General features: G+C 40.5%; 1 protein-coding gene across 6 annotated transcripts in view; it reads left to right on the plus strand.

The window, feature by feature from the left end:
• The first annotated feature begins 2,915 nt into the window (after window positions 1-2,915).
• Window positions 2,916-18,756, plus strand: part of LOC138736735 (intron Large complex component GCFC2-like) — a 77,108-nt gene continuing 61,267 nt past the window's right edge. For 3 of the 6 annotated variants that reach the window (XM_069886726.1, XM_069886727.1, XM_069886728.1), the window contains exons 1-2: window positions 2,952-3,411; window positions 17,171-17,281. In XM_069886726.1, the coding sequence (XP_069742827.1) occupies window positions 2,967-3,411; window positions 17,171-17,281 (556 nt within the window). In that variant the 5' untranslated portion in view covers window positions 2,952-2,966. Of the gene's footprint in view, window positions 3,412-17,170; window positions 17,282-18,756 lie in introns of all 6 variants that reach the window. The other 3 variants (XR_011340535.1, XR_011340534.1, XM_069886729.1) reach the window with 3 other exon arrangements.

The following is an 18,756-nucleotide window of genomic DNA, read 5'->3' on the forward strand; positions in this document are numbered from 1 at the left end:
CCTTTTCTTTGGTGCACCTCTGTCACGGTGGCCAGTGGAGAGCTCGCCATATAATACGATCTTGGGAAGGCGATGGTCCTCCATTCTGGAGACGTGACCCATCCAGCGCAGCTGGATCTTCAGCAGCGTGGACTCGATGCTGTCGACCTCTGCCATCTCGAGTACCTCGACGTTTGGGGTGTGAGCGCTCCAATGGATGTTGAGGATGGAGCGGAGACAACGCTGGTGGAAGCGTTCTAGGAGCCGTAGGTGGTGCCGGTAGAGGACCCATGATTCGGAGCCGAACAGGAATATATAAAGATCTAATATACATGATATTCTTCAACTTTTGTCTGCTGTAATCCAAACAAAGATTTGCCATGAACATTACCCAGTCCTCCTAACAATAAGAGAAAGGGAAGCAAAAGGGAATCCCTCCTCCAGCAGCCTCTGCTGTTGCACAAACTCCTGTACTATCCACTGGCAACCTAATCTCCAGGTCCAAACCTCCAATATGATCAGGAAGCCTTCAGCACCCGAGGCCCTTAAGGAGCCATTCTTGACCTTGGCATCTTCTTGAATCCCAAATTCCGATACCTGCTTCCCATGAGCCAGTCACTAGCAAACCACAGTCTGTGTGGTTCCTTTGACCGCAAGTTCCTAGCAGCCCTTAGCCTGTGAGTCCTTTGATCACAAGTTGCCTGCAGCCTGTGTGGGTCCTTCAACTGTGGAGCCCTTTGCTGGTCTGCTGCCATAATTACCTTATGTGTAGGATTGTCTCCCATGGTTTTCCTTCTCAATGGGGGTGGGGGGAGGAGGTGGTCTCCATGTTTCTGGTGCCCTACGCAGTCTACCTGCTCCCCTTGGGTCTGTCACCCTTATTGCCCAGCACAGGTGCCACCATCTTTGGCACAGACATTTGTGGTTCAAGATTTTAAAGAAAATATCATTGCCTCCTCTAGCAGGCCATTTAAAGCCTGTTCGGAGCCATCAGCATCACCACCAGTCAGTCGGACCCTAAGGAGCAGAGCTGTGACTCTGCTCCCCACTCTTCTGGATCTGCATCAGTAGCATTCTTAACTTATAGCAGCTCCACTGTCATTTCTTATATGATCAATAAATTTGTAGATGGCATGAAAATTGGTGGTGGTGTGAATTTTAAGGAAGATTGTCCAAAGTTACAGCATGATGTAGATCAGGTGGAAAGCTGAGCATTGCCTGATGGAATCTAATCCTTACATGTGCAAGATGATGGGAAGTCAAATAGGAGTTGAACATGCACAGTGAATGGTAAGGAATGTTGAAGAACAGAAAGACCTTAGCATTCAAATACACTGTTTTCACTATTTATGTGAAGATGTAGTCCACAATATTGGACAGGTTTCTAAGGTTCTTTTACATATTTGATTTTTGAACAAATCTGTGCTTGTTTGCTGAAGTTCCCATATATTTCATTGTAAAATGGTCTCCATTCGCATAAAATTGGTGTAACCAATGTCATTGTTATCTACATGTTTACAAATATGATGACGATGGATAGGTAAGTGAGATTATGAGTTGGGAGGACGATAATGAATTTATTGTCCTACACCTAATATATATTAGCACTGAAAATCTAAGTTGCTGCAGCCAAATGGGTTCTTTTGTTTTTTTTTAAAAAAATCAGTAATATGCATTAAATTACTTTGGAATAGAATGTGACAATAAATGTAAAAGATAGATAAAAATATTCACAATTACAGTTAGTGCAAGAAAAAAAATAACATTTCAATAGTGCGGAATGGCCCCTTTGTGGTATTGGAATAGTTCATGGTTAGTCAGGGGTGATTCAAGATGTAAAAAAGCTGGAAGATGATTATGAACAACATGAATGGGTGACAACATGGCAGATCCAATATAAAATGTGAAGATACCCATGTTAATGCACAAAATAGAAAACCAAAACTTTTTTTTTGATAGAGACTGAGTAATATTCCAAGGGATCTTGTGTCCTATGTGCCAACCTATAAGTGCAAGAAATGATCAGGAAGGCAACTAGTTTTGGGTAAAAGATCAAAGATGCCTTCGTGGAATTATATAGGACCTTGGTGAAACTACATCTAGAGACTTTTTCGAAGGTTTGTAGTCCTTACCTAAAATAAAAGCTTGCTACTCCAAAGATTCTAGTTCCAGTAAATTTAAGTTTGCTATATGAGGCAAGACCGATTACACTCCAACTGTATTCTTCAGGATTTGTAAGAATTGATACTTTGATCATTGATACTTCTATATTTATTTAGCTCTACAGATTAGATACGGGAGGAATTTTCTCCTGCTTGGAGATTCTGGAAACAACAATCACAATCTGAGGAGTAGGTTGTTTAGGATAGGGAAACACAAAGAATTGCTGGAGGAACTCAGCATGTCAGACAGCGTCCAAAGATAAAAATGGACATTTTTGAATCTGGTAATTAGTGAGACTCCTTCAATAAAGTGGGGTGGGGGGGAGGAACCAAGAAGCCATAGATTATTGGACAGAAGGTGTGAGGAGAGAACACGAGGAAGAAGTGGGCTGGGGAAGAAAAAAAGGGAAATTAAAAAAGTTCGTAAGTAGGTATAGTGAAGGAAACTGCGACCAGGTGGAGGGGGAGGAAGGTCAGTCTCAAAACATGAAGAACAGCCTTCTTCCTCCTGGTCAGTCTTAAACCAAATGGTATAAACATTGTTTTTTTTTTCCCCCTAGGTTATCTCCCCCCAAAATAACCATCTCTTCACCAATTCTTAGCTGGATAGTCTCCAAAGGATGAATGTACATTCCTGCTCCTATTTATTAAGCACCTCAGCAGCAGACTTTTTGGGAAGATACAGAGGGAGCCCCATTTGGGAATTTAGCAAATTGTTGAGGGAGGGGGGGGGGAAATGAAGCTCAACGGCAAAATAATTCTTCAGTGATCATTTGGAAATAAAATGGTTTCGTTGCGTAATTATATTATTTCAATGCCATCGCAATGTACTTCCAAATGAAACGCGTAAGGTCACTTTTCTTCACCCCCCCCCTCCCCCCTCCCGCGGTGGAAGAATCCTTCCTCCTTCCGGTTCTCGCTGTGAACCCGGTGACACTTGTTCCACGTGAGACCGAGCGAGGAATGTTCCGAAAAGCTTCCAAGCGGAATTTCCGCCGCAGAAAGAGCGAGTCGAGCGGGGAGGAAGATGGGCCGGGGCCCCATCAGGCGGCGTGCGCGGCTGCCCAGCGTCTCCGGCGCAACCGGGGCCTCGCCTGCACGTCCAAAGGCGCTCCAGCTCCTGGCAGCCCAGCTCGGGCCTGTTCCTCCAGCTCGGCCTCCGAGAGCGAGGAAGCTGCAGAGACCAGGATCGAATGCCCGCGGAAAGAAGCCGAAAGGGGTGTTGGCATTCGCGACAACAGTCTACTGAGCTTTGGCTGCGAGAAAGAAGGTAACGGACGGAACTGGGGATCACTTGGGGGCCGATGACCCATCATCAGAACCTGAAGCGTTTCCGGTGTTTTCTGGTCAAAGCATTTTTTATTAAATTAATCAACCATGTGTGGGTTTGTAGCCGCAGCTACACTACTCCTGAACGAACACACACAACCAGACGGGTTGAGCTCAATGAGCAGACTGGTTTATTGCAGGCTGCTGGGCTGCACTTATACTCCCAGCCCGGACCTGGCTGAGAACCGAGCTGACGTCACCCAGGTGTCACATGGTTCCCCAGCCTGGGTTTCTGAGCCCAGTGCTGGGAGGAAGGGAAAACCCCCGACAGAGCCATTTTGGTCGGCTGCCCTGCCGTGTGGCTTACAAGCGGGGTCGGTTTGCCAGCCTCGTGGTGAGCCACCACACAGTCGTGTGTCCTCCCCAGAACCGACGCCAATGTCCTTTTTCGCCAGGCGGCCTCGCTTCTTGGGCTGGGCTATAGACCATGGGCTCGGTGGGATCAAGGTGCGCTGACTTCAGCCTGTCCACGGTAATGTCCAGCGTGAACGTAGAACCGGAACGGACCTCGTACGGTCGCTGCAGAGGTGCTGCAGTCGGGCTCCGCCGAATGAAAGCATACTCTGCGGAAAGCAGTTCGCCGGGAACGTGAGACGGTCGGGTGCCATGCCTGGGCGGCGGTGGGGGTTCGAACAAGTCCAAACGTGCCCTGAGGTGAGGAAGTAGTTCATGCGGCAACCACTGGTGATTGTGAAGTGCGTTGACGAACTCACCAGGTAGTGCCAGAGTAGACCAGCTCAGCTGATGACGCCTGCAGATCTTCCTTGGGAGTGGAGCGGATGCCCAGAAGTACCCAAGGCAGCTTGTCTGCCCAGTCGGGACCGGTGAGGCAGGCCGTGAGTGCCAACTTAAGGTGGCGGTGCCAATCGTGGCCATCTGCAGTTGCTCCGAGCGGGAGGCGCCGAGGCAAACAGCCTAGAAGGTACAGGCGGTCCACCAGGCACCTACCTCGAATGTCCACCAGAAGCCCGTGTGCGAGTAGGAAATCTGCACCCAGGATGGCAGTCGGGAGGGACAAGACAGTGAACCTCCACGTGAAATTTCATTGGCCGATCTGGAAGTGGACTGTCTTGTCTCCATACGTCCGGATTTCTGTTGCGTTTGCCGCATGGAGGGGAGGTCCATGAGGTCAGTTCCGGGATGTCACTGATCTGGGCTCCAATGTCAATGAGGAACTGCCGGTGCTGACTGAGTCCTGCAGGAAGAGGAGGGTGTGTCTGGCTAGCCGCCGCAGCCATTAACAGCGGCTGGCCTGGTCGTTTCCCTGGAACGAGCAGAGCTGACGACACTTCTGACCCTTGGCTTCCTACTGCTGGTGGTAAAAGCAGAGGCCTGGAGCAGATGCTGTGCCTTGGTTATTCACTTGGGGGCCCCTGCAGGGGCCGGATGCTCTACCGCAGCGTTAGGGGTGGGCTTGGCGTGGTCGTGCCCGTATCTCGTGACCTGCTGGACCGCTGAGCCCTCCTGGAATCGTGCGAGCCATAGCTCTTGGGCCTTCTGGGCGACCTTCCTCAGGTCGGTGAAGCTCTCCTGGACCAGCAGTGGCCGGATGTCCCTGGGCATATGGTCGAGGAAAATACGCTCGAAGACTGGGCAGTTGGTGTGCACGAGAATCTCATCCATCAGCTCCATTGGGGACCTGTCCCCCAGGGCGTCGAGGTGCAGCATCCGAGTGGCACGCTGGTGTCTGGATAGTCCAAGGGATCCGGTAAGCACTCGCTTGATGATCTCGTATTTGTTTTTGGCGGGTGGGTGCTGAACGAGGTGTAGCACGCATCTGGCGGTGGCCTGGTCCAGGGCAGCAACCACATGGCAGAATTTGGTCATGTCGGACAAAATTTGGCGGAGGTGAAACTGAGACTCCACATGGCCGAACCAGGTCTCTGGCTCCTGAACCCAGAATTCAGGCAGTTTCACGGCTATAGCGCTGATCCCAGGCTCGCTCATGATGGGTTCAAAGACGCTTGAACCAGTCGGGGTCACCAATTGTAGCGGCAGCTACACTACTCCTGAAAGAACACACACAACCAGACGGGTTGAGCTCAGTGAGCAGACTAGTTTATTGCAGGCTGCTGGGCTGCACTTATACTCCCAGCCTGGACCTGGCTGAGAACCGTGCTGGAAGGTGCTGACGTCACCCAGGCGTCACGTGGTACCCCGGCCCAGGGCTTCTGAGCCCCGTGCTGGGAGGAAAGGAAAACCCCTGACGGCACCATTTTGGCCAGCTGCCCCGCCATGTGGCTTACAAGTGGGGCCGGTTCGCTTGCCTAGTGTGAGCCACCACAGGTTTAACTTTTATCCTGGAGATTTGAGCACTAGAATCTTTCAATTCAGTAATGAGAGTGTACTGTGGGGGTAATATCGAAGGATGCTCAGCTTCTGTCTATCATTTGACCCCATTATTTAGATAAACAGCTGCTGTTTAAATGAAGATTCAGCTCCTGTGAAGATTGAGAACATAAATGATTTAAATGGAGTGAATCCACAAGATATTGTGGTACAAAGGAATCTGAGGTTGCTGGTGTATAAAGCACAATGTTGTGGCCTTCTGCTCGAGCACTAATTAGGAAGCATAATGAACTGTTGGCCTGTATTGCCACGAGGTATAAAAGCAGGGAAAGTTGGAAACAAATTTATAGGTGGGACTACATTAAAGCACTGAGTACAGTTTTGGTTTCCATATTTAAGGAGGACCATATTCACATTGAAGCTAGCTCAAAAATTGGTTGATACCAAGGATAAAGGTATTGACTTCTGAAGAGATGTTGAACATACTGGTGTTAGGTATTTACGCCTACGTCCATATGACATTATCACAGGATCCATTTTAGTTCTGTATTATGAATGAAGCATCATGTCTCAGTGTGCAATGTTTGTCCTTTAAACATCAAATGCATTACAACTGGGATTATACTTATTAACATTTACAAGAACGAGAAGTGATAATCTTAAAACATGATAGTCTTAAATTGGGTGGTAGTTTAGATGCCGAGAGATTATATCCCTAATAGAGATATGGAGAATTTTGGAGCATAAATAAGCCATCACCAATTTAGAAGGGAGATTGTGGATTATTTTCAGAGGGTAGACATCTGTTTTCAAGGAAGAGATTGACAGACATTTGAACAAAAAGGAGCCAAGGAACATGAAGCGAGATAATAGGAAAGTGTTGAGGATTGGATCACCATGATCTTATTGAATGATGGAGCAGATTGGCTAAACCCATCTGCTTCTTGTATAGTCATTATCATTCAAATTTATAATTTATGAGAAATTGAAAATTGCCAACCCTATTTCCTGCATTCAATAGTGAGTATCCTTCAAAAATTAACACTGGCTGTAAAGTCCATTGGACTTTGCATTCTAAGAATGTAAATATCAATGCAATTTTTTGGGAAGAATTGCTTGGTTTGAAATTCTAAATTGCAATTTTAATGTAATTGTTTAAGAAAGTAATGATCTCATCAGCTGCAATTGAACTGCATTATTAGAAAATTCACTGTGATAATTTCTGGGCTTCCTTGAAACTCACCAGGGTCCAGAGTTCCCAAACTTCCTTCAAACTTACCTGGTTCACTGGGGGCAAAAAGATAATAGCATAGTCTTCTGAAAATAAATTCACAATACATTGGGTATTAATGTAATGGAACAGAAGATCTGGCAGATGACCATCATTTAAGTCCTGAGTGTGCTCTATTTAAATTGTTTCTGGGGAAACAAATATATAATGCTTGCTAGAAATGTATAGTTAAGGTACAGAAATGTTCAAAGTATGCATTGGATAAGGCAATGGATAATTTGGGGAAAAGGAAGGAAATGAAAAGGAGTCAAATGATCAATATCTTAAACGATATTGTCGTATTATTTTGGGGGCTGAATATCACAGGCATGCTGCATCTTCTGGGTTATCCTGCAGCCCAATTTTCTTATAATAAAAGCTTTCTTTGGTACATGCTTGTATCCTGATCTTGGGCAATTCTGCATGTAAGACCTCTGTGTAAAAAATGTCTGTCTCAAGGATAATCAACAAAATAAACAACAAGGAATGTCCAGCTCTGGTTGTATGATGTTAAGTGGAAATTAAAACTTGAAATTCAGGAATTCAAATCAGAGCTTGGTTACTTGACCAGAGGCAAACAGGTTCATTTGATACATATCTGAATAGGTTGTGTGTGTTTTGAAAAAGCATTGATGGTTAGGTCAGGTGATGCTATGCAAACTCAACTCATACTCTTACACACCTTTTGGGTGGATCTAGGCCAAGTCCTGGAAAAAATCATAGGTAAACAGTTCCCTCAGGTCCCAGAGGTGTTCCTGCAGGGGAATATAATGGACATAAGGCTTATAATGAAGCTGTCCAAATTTCAAATCCAATTTGTGTTAATCGCATTGGCGGTGGCCAGGAAGTGCATTGCGGTGATTTGGAAGTCCAACTCTATTCTTAGTGTTGAGCGATGGAACAAGGAAATGCAAAATTGCGTTCCCCTGGAGAAAATAACTTCCAACTTGAGAAACAAGTGCAGCACCTTTCGGAAGATTTGGCAGCCATACATGCACTACATAGGTGCATGGAAGTGATTGTTCTACCATTCCCTGCTGCGGCTCCCTCTCTCCCGCACTGATCCCGATCAAGGAAAGTCAAGAATGAACATGGACCCAGAAGTCGTCCATTGAGCCGTGATAGTCCCTGTGTACTCTTATTAATTTCCTTAATGTTAGTGTTTGTTATTGTTATCGACATTGGAGTATGAATGAATTGTTTAGTTTTATAGGTGGGGGGAGGGGAGTGGGCAATGACGTGGGCTTGTATATATAGTCATAGAGAAAAGGAATACTTGTACAAGTATAGGAGATTGTGAACTGCCATCGTTGGCAGGTCGTGGTATATGACTACAAGCCTGTATGAAAAATTATAAATAAAATATTCAAAAAAAGGTAACATTAATTTCACTACGTGTCCTTTTTTTGATCAATATTTTGTGTTCTCAAACAGATTCATAACTTTTTTGAAATTGTAATATTTTTATTCAGATACAGAAAGCCTCATGAGTGTTCAGATTGAGCTGTAATTTTGAGTCCAAGCGAGCTTCCAAATATACCAACCTTTTCCTAACTCTTTCAGGTTTTGGATTGAACTTCTCAGATTGAGTTTGTCTCAGATTATTTCCATAATTAATATTTTGAGTTTTAATTCGTATTTAAATAATTGTTCATTGTTAGTTACTCTTCTCACTAATTTAATAGCCAATTCTTTCTAAATAAAGGGAATTGTGTTGGAAAATATGAAAAGGAATTTCAACTTTAAATTTTTGGACCTCATTCTCAGAAAGGCATTGAATTTTGCAGCCTTTTTTCCCACCTCGTCTATGTTAAATATTATGTCGATACTGATCTCACTTCCCAATGTTTATTCAGCATCTCTCTTTGCCCTGTTCATTCAAGTACCTGTCAAGATGCCTCTTACTATTCCTGCCTTTTTAAAATTTTTTTAAAATTTTTCACACTATGAACCATATTAAACAAAATACACACAAACATTTCCCTCTTGAATATACACAGTGGCATTTTCTCCCCTTTTTTACCCCCTCCCTTCCCACCTCCCTCCCTACCCATGAAATGTTCCACATATACAATACAATAAACCCATTAAACAATGTCATCACACAATGAAAATAAACAAGAAAATTGTGTCATATACTTTTATATACTGGATCAGGTCATTTCATCTTCTCCTTCTATCATTTTAGGGGCTGGAGCTGTGTGGTAGGCCCTCTCTGTTGTGTTCCATGTACAGTTCCCAAATTTGTTCAAATAATGTGACTTTATTTTCTAAATTATATGTTATTTTTTCCAATGGAATACATTTATTCATTTCTATGTACCATTGCTGTACTCTCAGGCTCTCTTCTGATCTCCAGGTTGACATTATACATTTTTTTGCTACAGCTAAGGCTATCATAATAAATTTTTTTGCGCTTCATCCAGTTTGAGGCCTAATTCTTTACTTCTTATATTACTTAGAAGAAAGATCTCTGGATTTTTTTGGTATGTTGCTTTTTGTGATTTTATGTAATACCTGATTTAGATCTTCACTTTTTAGGTCACTTTTTCACTTTCTCTCATGCCCAAATTGCATGTACTGTTGTTCCCGTTTCCTTCTTAAAGCGAAAACATCTATCTGATAATGTTGGATCCCATTTATTTAACTTTTGGGGCGTGATATATAGCCTTTGTAACCAATTATATTGTATCATGCGTAACCTCGTATTTATTATATTTCTCATAGTTCCAGGACATAACTTTTCCCATATTTCATTTTTTATCTTTATGTTTAGATCATTTTCCCACTTTTGTTTGAGTTTATAGCTTATTTCATCATTTTCTTTCTCTTGCGGCTTTTTTTAAATTTAATTTTTTATTCTTCACACTATGAACCATACACACAAACATTTCCCTCTTAAATATACACAGTGTTATTTTCTCCCCTTTTTCTCCCTCCCTTCTTCATCCCCCCATTAACTCAATGTTCAACATATATGATACATTAAACCCATTAAACAATGTCATCACACAATGAAAATAAACAAGAAATTTGTGTCTTCTACTTTTACATACTTTTACATACTGGGTCAGTTCATTTCGTCTTCTCCTTCTGTCATTTTAGGCGGTGGAGGTCCGCGGTAGGACTTCTCTGTTGTGTTCTATGTACGGTTCCCAAATTTGTTCGAATATTGTGATGTTATTTCTTAAATCATATGTTATTTTTTTCCGATGGAATACATTTATTCATTTCTATGTACCATTGCTGTATTCTCAGGCTATCTTCTAATTTCCAGGTTGACATAATACATCTTGATGAACATGTTTGTTATAAATCTTTTTATTATCGTTGTTTCTGTAATCACATATTTAAAGCTGCTTCCTTCTGATAATCTCAGTCTGCTTCCTAGTTTGTCTTTTAAGTAGGTTTTCAATTGGTGGTATGCAAACATTGTACCATGAGTTATTCCATATTTGTATTTCATTTGTTCAAATGATAATAAATTATTTCCCAAAAAATAATTTTCTATTCTTTTAATTCCTTTTTTCTCCCATTCTCTAAAGGAAAGGTTATCTATTGTGAAAGGGATTAGTTGATTTTGCGTCAATAATAATTTTGGTAGTTGGTAATTTGTTTTTTTCCTTTCTACATGAATCTTCTTCCATATGTTGAGTAAATGGTGCAGTACTGGTGAACTTCTATATTGCACCAGCTTTTCATCCCACTTATAAAGTATATGTTCTGGTACCTTCTCCCCTATTTTATCTAGCTCTATCTTGGTCCAACCTGGTTTTTCCCTTGTTTGATAAAAATCTGATAGATATTTTAATTGTGCTGCTCTATAATAATTTTTAAAGTTTGGTAGCTGTAAACCACCTTGTTTGTACCATTCTGTTAATTTATCTAGTGCTATCCTTGGTTTTCCCCCTTTCCATAAGAATTTCCTTATTATTCTCTTTAGTTCATTGAAGAATTTCCATGTTAAGGGAATTGGTAAGATTGAAATAGGTATTGTATCCTTGGGAAGATACTAATTTTATTGCAATTTACCCTTCCTATAAGTTTTAGTGGCAATTCTTTCCAATGATCTAAGTCATCCTGTAATTTCTTCATTAATGGCTGATAATTTAATTTGTATAGGTGGCCTATATTATTATCTAATCTAATACCTAGTTATCGGATTGCTTGTGTTTGCCATTTAAATGGTGATTCTTTTTTGAACTCTGTGTATCCGCATTATTCATTGGCATCGCTTCACTTTTATTTGCGTTGATCTTGTACCCTGATATTTCTCCATATTCCTTTAATTTCTTATGTAATTCTTTTATTGATATTTCTGGTTCTGTCATCTACAAATAAACTAATTTTATATTCCTCCTCCTTTATTTTTATCCCTCTTATTTTATTTTTTGTTCTTATCAGTTCTACCAATGGTTCTATTGCTAAAGCGAACAGTGAGGGAGATAGTGGACATCCCTGCCTAGTTGACCTGCTTAATTTAAATTGGTTTGATATATATCCATTTACTGTCACCGCCAATGGTCCCTTATATAATGCTTTAATCCAATTAATATATTTCTCTGGAAGGTTGAACCTTTGTAGTACTTTGAATAAATAATTCCATTCTACCCTGTCAAAGAGTTTCTCTGCGTCTAAAGCAACAGCCACTGTTGGTATCTTATTTCCTTGTATTGCATGGATTAAGTTAATGAACTTACAGATGTTGTCCGTTGTTCGTCTTTTCTTAATAAATCCAGTTTGATCTAGTTTTACTATTTTTGGTACACAGTCGGCCAATTTGTTTGCTAATAGTTTTGCTATTATCTTATAATCTGAATTAAGTAGAGATATTGGTCTATATGATGCTGGTGTTAGTGGATCTTTCCCCATCTTTGGTATTACTGTAATTATTGCTGTTTTACATGAATCTGGCAAGATTTGTGTTTCTTCTCTCTGGTTCATTACTTCCAGGAGAGGAGGAATTAATAACTCTTTAAATGTTTTATAGAATTCTATTGGGAGTCCATCCTCTCCAGGTGTTTTATTGTTTGGTAGCTTTTTTAATATATCCTGTATTTCCTCTATTTCAAATGGTTTTATCCATTTGTTTTGCTCCTCTTCTTGCAATTTCGGTAGTTTAATTTTAGCTAAAAACTCATCTATTTTGTCTTCTTTCCCTTTGTTCTCAGTTTGGTATAATTGTTCGTAGAATTTTTTAAAGTTTTCATTGATCTCTATTGGGTTATATGTAATTTGTTTGTCCTTTTTCCTTGATGCCAATACAGTTGTTTTAGATTGTTCTGTTTTAAGCTACCAGGCTAGTATTTTGTGCGTTTTTTTTTCTCCTAGCTCGTAATACTTCTGCTTTGTTTTCATTATGTTCTTCTCCACCTTATGCATTTGTAATGTTTCGTATTTTATTTTTTTGTCTGCCAATATTCTTCTTTTTGTTGTATCTTCCCTTGTTGCTAGTTCTATTTCTGTACTTACTATTTCCCTTTCCAGCTGTTTTATTTCCAGAATGTAGTCCTTTTTCATCTTAGTTACATAACTTATTATCTGCCCTTTAATGAAGGCTTTCATTGCATCCCATAATATAAATTTGTCTTTCACTCATTCTGTATTAATTTCAAAGTACATTTTAATTCGGCGCACAATAAATTCTCTAAATTCCTGTCTTTTAAGTAGCATGGAGTTTAATCTCATCTATATGTTATATGTTATATTATCGTGTTATATGGCGAGCTCTCCACTGGCCACCGTGACAGAGGTGCACCAAAGAAGAGGTACAAGGACTGTCTAAAGAAATCTCTTGGTGCTTGCCACATTGACCACCGCCAGTGGGCTGATATCGCCTCAAACCGTGCATCTTGGCGCCTCACAGTTCGGCGGGCAGCAACCTCCTTTGAAGAAGACTGCAGAGCCCACCTCACTGACAAAAGACAAAGGAGGAAAAACCCAACACCCAACCCCAACCAACCAATTTTCCCCTGCAACTGCTGTAACCGTGTCTGCCTGTCCCGCATTGGACATGTCAGCCACAAACGAGCCTGCAGCTGACTTGGACATTTACCCCTCCATAAATCTTCGTCTACGAAGCCAAGCCAAAGAAGATATGTTCTTGGAGGGATGTCCTCCAGTTCTATTGCTAATAACAGGGATGAATAATCAGTTTTATATTCAGTTTTCCTAACTCTCCCTTGGATATGGGCTGACAACAGGAACAGGTCAATCCTTGAGTTTGTTTTATGTCTACTCGAATAATATGAGTATTCCTTCTCCTTTGGGTATTGTCTCCTCCATATATTCAAATGTTGCATTTCCTGCATTGATTTAACCATAAATTTGGCTACTTTGTTCTTTTTGCTAGTCTTTTATCCAATTTTATCCATCTTTGGGTCCAAATTAAGGTTAAAATCCCGTCCTATCAATATATTTCCTTGTGTATCTACAATCTTCAAAAAAATATCCTGCATAAACTTTTGATCCTCTTTATTAGGTGCATATATATTGACCAAATTCCAGAATTCTGAATATATCTGACACTTTATCATTACATATCTCCCTGCTGGATCTATTATTTCCTCTCTATTTTGATTGGTATATTTTTATTGATTAATATAGCGACACCTCTGGCTTTTGAATTATATGATGCTGCCGTTACGTGCCCTACCCAGTCTCCTTAATTTATTACGTTCCACTTCAGTTAGATGCGTTTCCTGCACAAATGCTATATCTATTTTTTATTTTTTCAGTAAATTTAATAGCCTTTTCCTTTTGATTTGGTTATGTATTCCATTAATATTTATAGTCATATAGTTCAACATGGCCATCTCATACTCTGTTTACACCTCATTTCCACTTCCTCACCACCACCTTTCCCCATTTTCATTTCTGTTTTCCTTTTTTGAACTCAATGTATGACAACACTTCTAAAACATAAAATACTTCAACCACTCCCACATCTAAAATTCCCCTAATCCCAAGTGTCCCCCCCCTCTCTGAGTCGCCCCTTGTCCCTTGCCGGGCAACCACAACTCCCCTCTCAATTTGGATTGCGAACCTGTTCGCAAGTGTCAACTGATTTTACAGTGACTGTTATTCTCTCCCACCCAACCCCGTCCAGAAAAGACTTTTATCTTCACATTACAACAAAGCTTCCCCTCTTTTCTTCTCTTTTTTTCCCCCTTCTCCCTTACTTCCCTTTAGTTCTTATTTATACATTATTTTTACATCTTTATATGTAGTTTGTTCTCGTTCTTCATTCTTGTTACATCTCTTCATCTCTCTTTCTGTTTTGCAGGCGTTCTACAAATTCTCGTGCTTTCTCCGGATCCGAGAACAGTCTATTTTGCTCCCCCGGGATAACTATTTTAAGCACCGCTGGATATCTTAACATAAATTTATAGCCTTTTTTCACAGGATCGATTTTGCTGTGTTAAACTCCTTCCTCTTCTTTAGGAGTTCAAAACTTATGTCTGGGTATAAAAAAAAATTTTGACCCTTGTACTCCAATGGTTTTTTGATTTCTTTAATTTTATTCATTGGCTTCTCCAATATATTTTCTATTGTCGTGTGTCTCAGAAATTTTATTAAAATGAATCTTGGTTTTTGTTGTATCTGTGGTTTCGGGGCTAGTATTCTGTGTGCCCTTTTTATTTCCATTCCTTCCTGTATTTCTGGCATTCCCAGGACTTTTGTGATCCATTCTTTTATAAATTCTATTATATCTTTGCCTTGTTCATCTTCCTTTAGGCCCACTATCATTATATTGTTTCACCTACTATAGTTTTCATTATATCCATCTTCTAAGCGAACAACTCCTGTGACTCTAACTTTTTTGTCACTTTCCAATTTTCTTTTTAAGTCGTTCACTTCCATTTCTACAGCCGTTTCTCATTCTTCCACATTTTCTAATCTTTTCCCTCAGCTCTATTCTACTCACTTTTTCTTCTGTACTTTTCATTTCACTAAATTCTAGTGTCAACCATTCTTTTAATGTTTTCATTTGTTCTTGAATTTTTTTAAATCTATGTACTGTCCATTCATTTTACCTTCTATTCCTCTGTGCAGAGCTTGGTCTTCTTCTTCTGTGTCTGCTCTTGGGTTTGTGTCTTCTACTTCTCTTCCTTGTATCTGTGTCTCTTCTGACTTTCTTGTTGAGTTGCTTGCCTCAGTTTGTTGGGCGTTTTTTTTTCATGGCTTTTTGATGTTGGTCCTCTTCTTCTGGGCTAGTTATCTGTTGGGCTTCCTGTTGCTGTTTTTCTTTCTTATCACTCCCTTTCCCATTGCTTTCCTCTTCCAGCTGAGAGCCCTGCTGTCGGGCATCTCTTAGCTGGTCGCTCTGTTGGGCCCCCCTCCCGTCGGTGTTTTCCTTTTCTTGTTGTGCGCAGTTGCTCACCTCTGTTTGGCTCAGTGAGCAATTTTTGCAGTCCCGCGGTCAGGAGGTCGCGACCCTGCGGGGTCTCCACTAACCTCGGGGAGCGGGCTCCTCTGTCCCTGGTGACTCCCTGCTTCATGCAGGTAAGACCTTTTCCTTTCTCTTCCGGCGTCTTTCCTTCTTTTTTTCCCATTGTTTTTGGTTTTTCCTTCTTCGGTGCCATTTTCTTTCTTTTCTCCACACCTTTATCTTTTATTTGTTGTGTTTTGTGTTTCTTGAGCTTTGCATTTTTTTCATTTTTTTTCTTCTTTTCTGGAGAGGGCTGGTATTCTCCTACCGGCCACTATTCCCTCACGTGACTCCGCCTATTCCTGCGTTCTTCACCTCTTCCTGAAATCACTTTTATATGTGTGGGGAAAAAATATCCCTCAATTTTGTATCCAATTTTCTAACTCTCCCTAGATCCCAAGTGTTCTGAGCAGAATACCATGGAGGACCTCGTCAAAGACTTTATTAAAGTCTTGTCACAGCATTTACCACCCTGATCTTCTCAATCCCCTTGGTCACCACTTCAAAAGAACACTCAATCAAACAAGACATGAGTTCCCACACATAAAGCAATGTTCATTATATCTAATGAATTCTTGCCTTTCCAAATAAATCTTGTCTCTAAATTCCCTGCAATGAACTTTCTGTCACTGATGTAGGGCTCTCTGGACTGCAATTTCCTGGCGTATCCCTGCTGTTCATGAGCCCACAATATTACCTCTTCCCAAGTCATGCGCAGATACAAAAATATTTGCTAAGGCCCCAGCCACCTCCACTCTTTCTTCCCATAGCATTTCAGCACACACTTGGTCAAGCCTCAGGATTTATCCACTATATGCCTTTCAAAACCTCCAGTAGCACTTCTCTTGATATACTCCAGAATGACACTGTCCTTTTCCCTGTACTCACTGTCTTCTAAGTCCTTCTTCACAGTAAATATAGATGGGAAATATTCACTTTTGGCCTTATCCACCTCCTGTGGTTTCACACGTACATAATCATTCAGCTCATGAGGGAGACCTACTCTCTCCACAGCCATTCTCTTTCTCTAAATATTGCTGTAGAATAATTTAGGATTTTCCTTTCTTGTTGCCAAAAATAATTAATGGCCCCTTTTTGCCCTTGTAGTTTCCTTTTTTAGTATACGCTACATCTCTGTAAAGCTGTTTGGGCCTCTTGGAATGGTTTTGAATAATCAACCTGTATAAAATTCTGGGATTAATATCTTAGTATATGACTCCTGCCTACTACACTGGATCATTATACAAAACAAACAACTTTTCTCTTGTTGTAGAGCATTGCATATGCAATCCTCTGACACTATTAAAATACCACAATATGAGCAAGAAAAATCAGAGAGTGGGAATGTTTGAGTTTTGCTCAATGTTTGTAACATTTGACTTATTGTCATATCTCACTTAAAAGCCTTTTTCTTTATAAAATGTGTATGGTAACAAAGTAGATGCTAATTGTTTAAATTTATCTAAAATTAAAAATAAAATTGCAAGTGCTAGAAATCTGAACTTTAAAAAAGATGTGCCAGAATTACTCAGTGGGTCGGGTACAATTCTGTGGAGAGCAAAACTGCTGACCTTCCATCAGAACTGGGTCATTGACATGAAATATACCCCAGGTCTTTCACCTGTTCAGCTTGTAGGTGATGGAAAATATGATGTTTCAGTTACATTTCCATTTTAATCAACGCCTGTACTTTTTTATTCCAAAATGTAGCAGGAGAAGAAGAATTTCAAGTGAAGAAAACTGTAAACACTATTTTGTTTGCCCCACACTGGAAAAAGGAGAAGCAGAGTGACATTGTAAAAGATGAAGTTGCTCCAAAAGGTAAACAATAAAGAGCACCTAAAGTGTCATGTTTGCTATATCTTCCAGCAGCAACAGATGCGATGTAATTCATGTTCATTGTTCCTCGCTTAATTTTTTTTTTCAATATTTCTCAGAGTTGGCAGATGCTTGAACTCCCTTTGTTTAATAAAATTGCATTTGTGTAATGGTGCTTTACATTTTGGTAATCTGCACATAAATAAATGGGTTATTGTGTTTAATAGGACTAGTCTGAGTTTATTTTTGGTGTGGTTTAATTGCCATTTTTAAATCACATTTGGATATTTCTTGCCTGCCTTTCTAAAGGTGTTGATTATTACTTAGATTTATTTCCAAGCTGCCAATGTCCCATGGTATCTGCTTTTAATTCAAGTGAAAATTTTGGCAATGAATGTTGAAAGGATACTTAGTACCGATGTTTAAGTTGACCCTCTCTTAATATACAATCACACATGCATACTTGTTGCAGGAGCATTATATCTCCCTTCCTCAGCCCTTTTTTACTCAGGCTTATTATTGTCTTTTGTGAGATCAGTTACTTTAACCCAAGCAAGTAATAGGATATAGGCAGCATGGGTTAATTTGCTACCTGATCTTATTGAAGTATCGCGGGACCTTGTATTCAATTTTAATGCTCAGTTTTGTATTTTGAATAATCCTTGTGTGCATTCAAGTAACATGTCTGACCTTGGATCTTGTTTGAGTATATATTCTGAATTTGTTGTTCCTGTTAAATGTACCTTGTACCTTGGCATCAGCCTATTCTCCATTAACGGCAAGGAATTTGCAATATCATGAATAGGTGAAGTTCTCCAATCTGGCTGCTGTAGTTTTATTCCTTTGGCCTTATCATGAATTAATTTTTCCAATTTTTTCACCTTCAGTCACTCTCTAATAAGTATTTCTTCCTTCAACCCTTCTTAGTCCACCTCACTGCTGCCAAATCACTTCACTTTACTTATGTAAAAATGTTGTTTCTTCAAAACTATTTTATTTCTTTATCTTCCAATGAAATAACCATTACCTTTAACCTTTGTTTTCTTTCTGATTGTATTGTAGCTATTCATGTCCATAATTAATTCTGCATTAATTTATTATTTAACCTTCAGTTTATTTATTCCAAGGTAAACTGCCTCAGGATCTTCGTGATGCCACCATCATCACCCTGTACAAAAACAAAGGCGAGAAATCAGACTGCTCAAACTACAGGGGAATCACGTTGCTCTCCATTGCAGGCAAAATCTTCGCTAGGATTCTACTAAATAGAATAATACCTAGTGTCGCCGAGAATATTCTCCCAGAATCACAGTGCGGCTTTCGCGCAAACAGAGGAACCACTGACATGGTCTTTGCCCTCAGACAGCTCCAAGAAAATTGCAGAGAACAAAACAAAGGACTCTACATCACCTTTGTTGACCTCACCAAAGCCTTCGACACCGTGAGCAGGAAAGGGCTTTGGCAAATACTAGAGCGCA

Source organism: Narcine bancroftii, chromosome 6 (genome assembly GCF_036971445.1).
Source record: "Narcine bancroftii isolate sNarBan1 chromosome 6, sNarBan1.hap1, whole genome shotgun sequence".
NCBI classification, from domain to species: Eukaryota; Metazoa; Chordata; class Chondrichthyes; order Torpediniformes; family Narcinidae; genus Narcine; species Narcine bancroftii.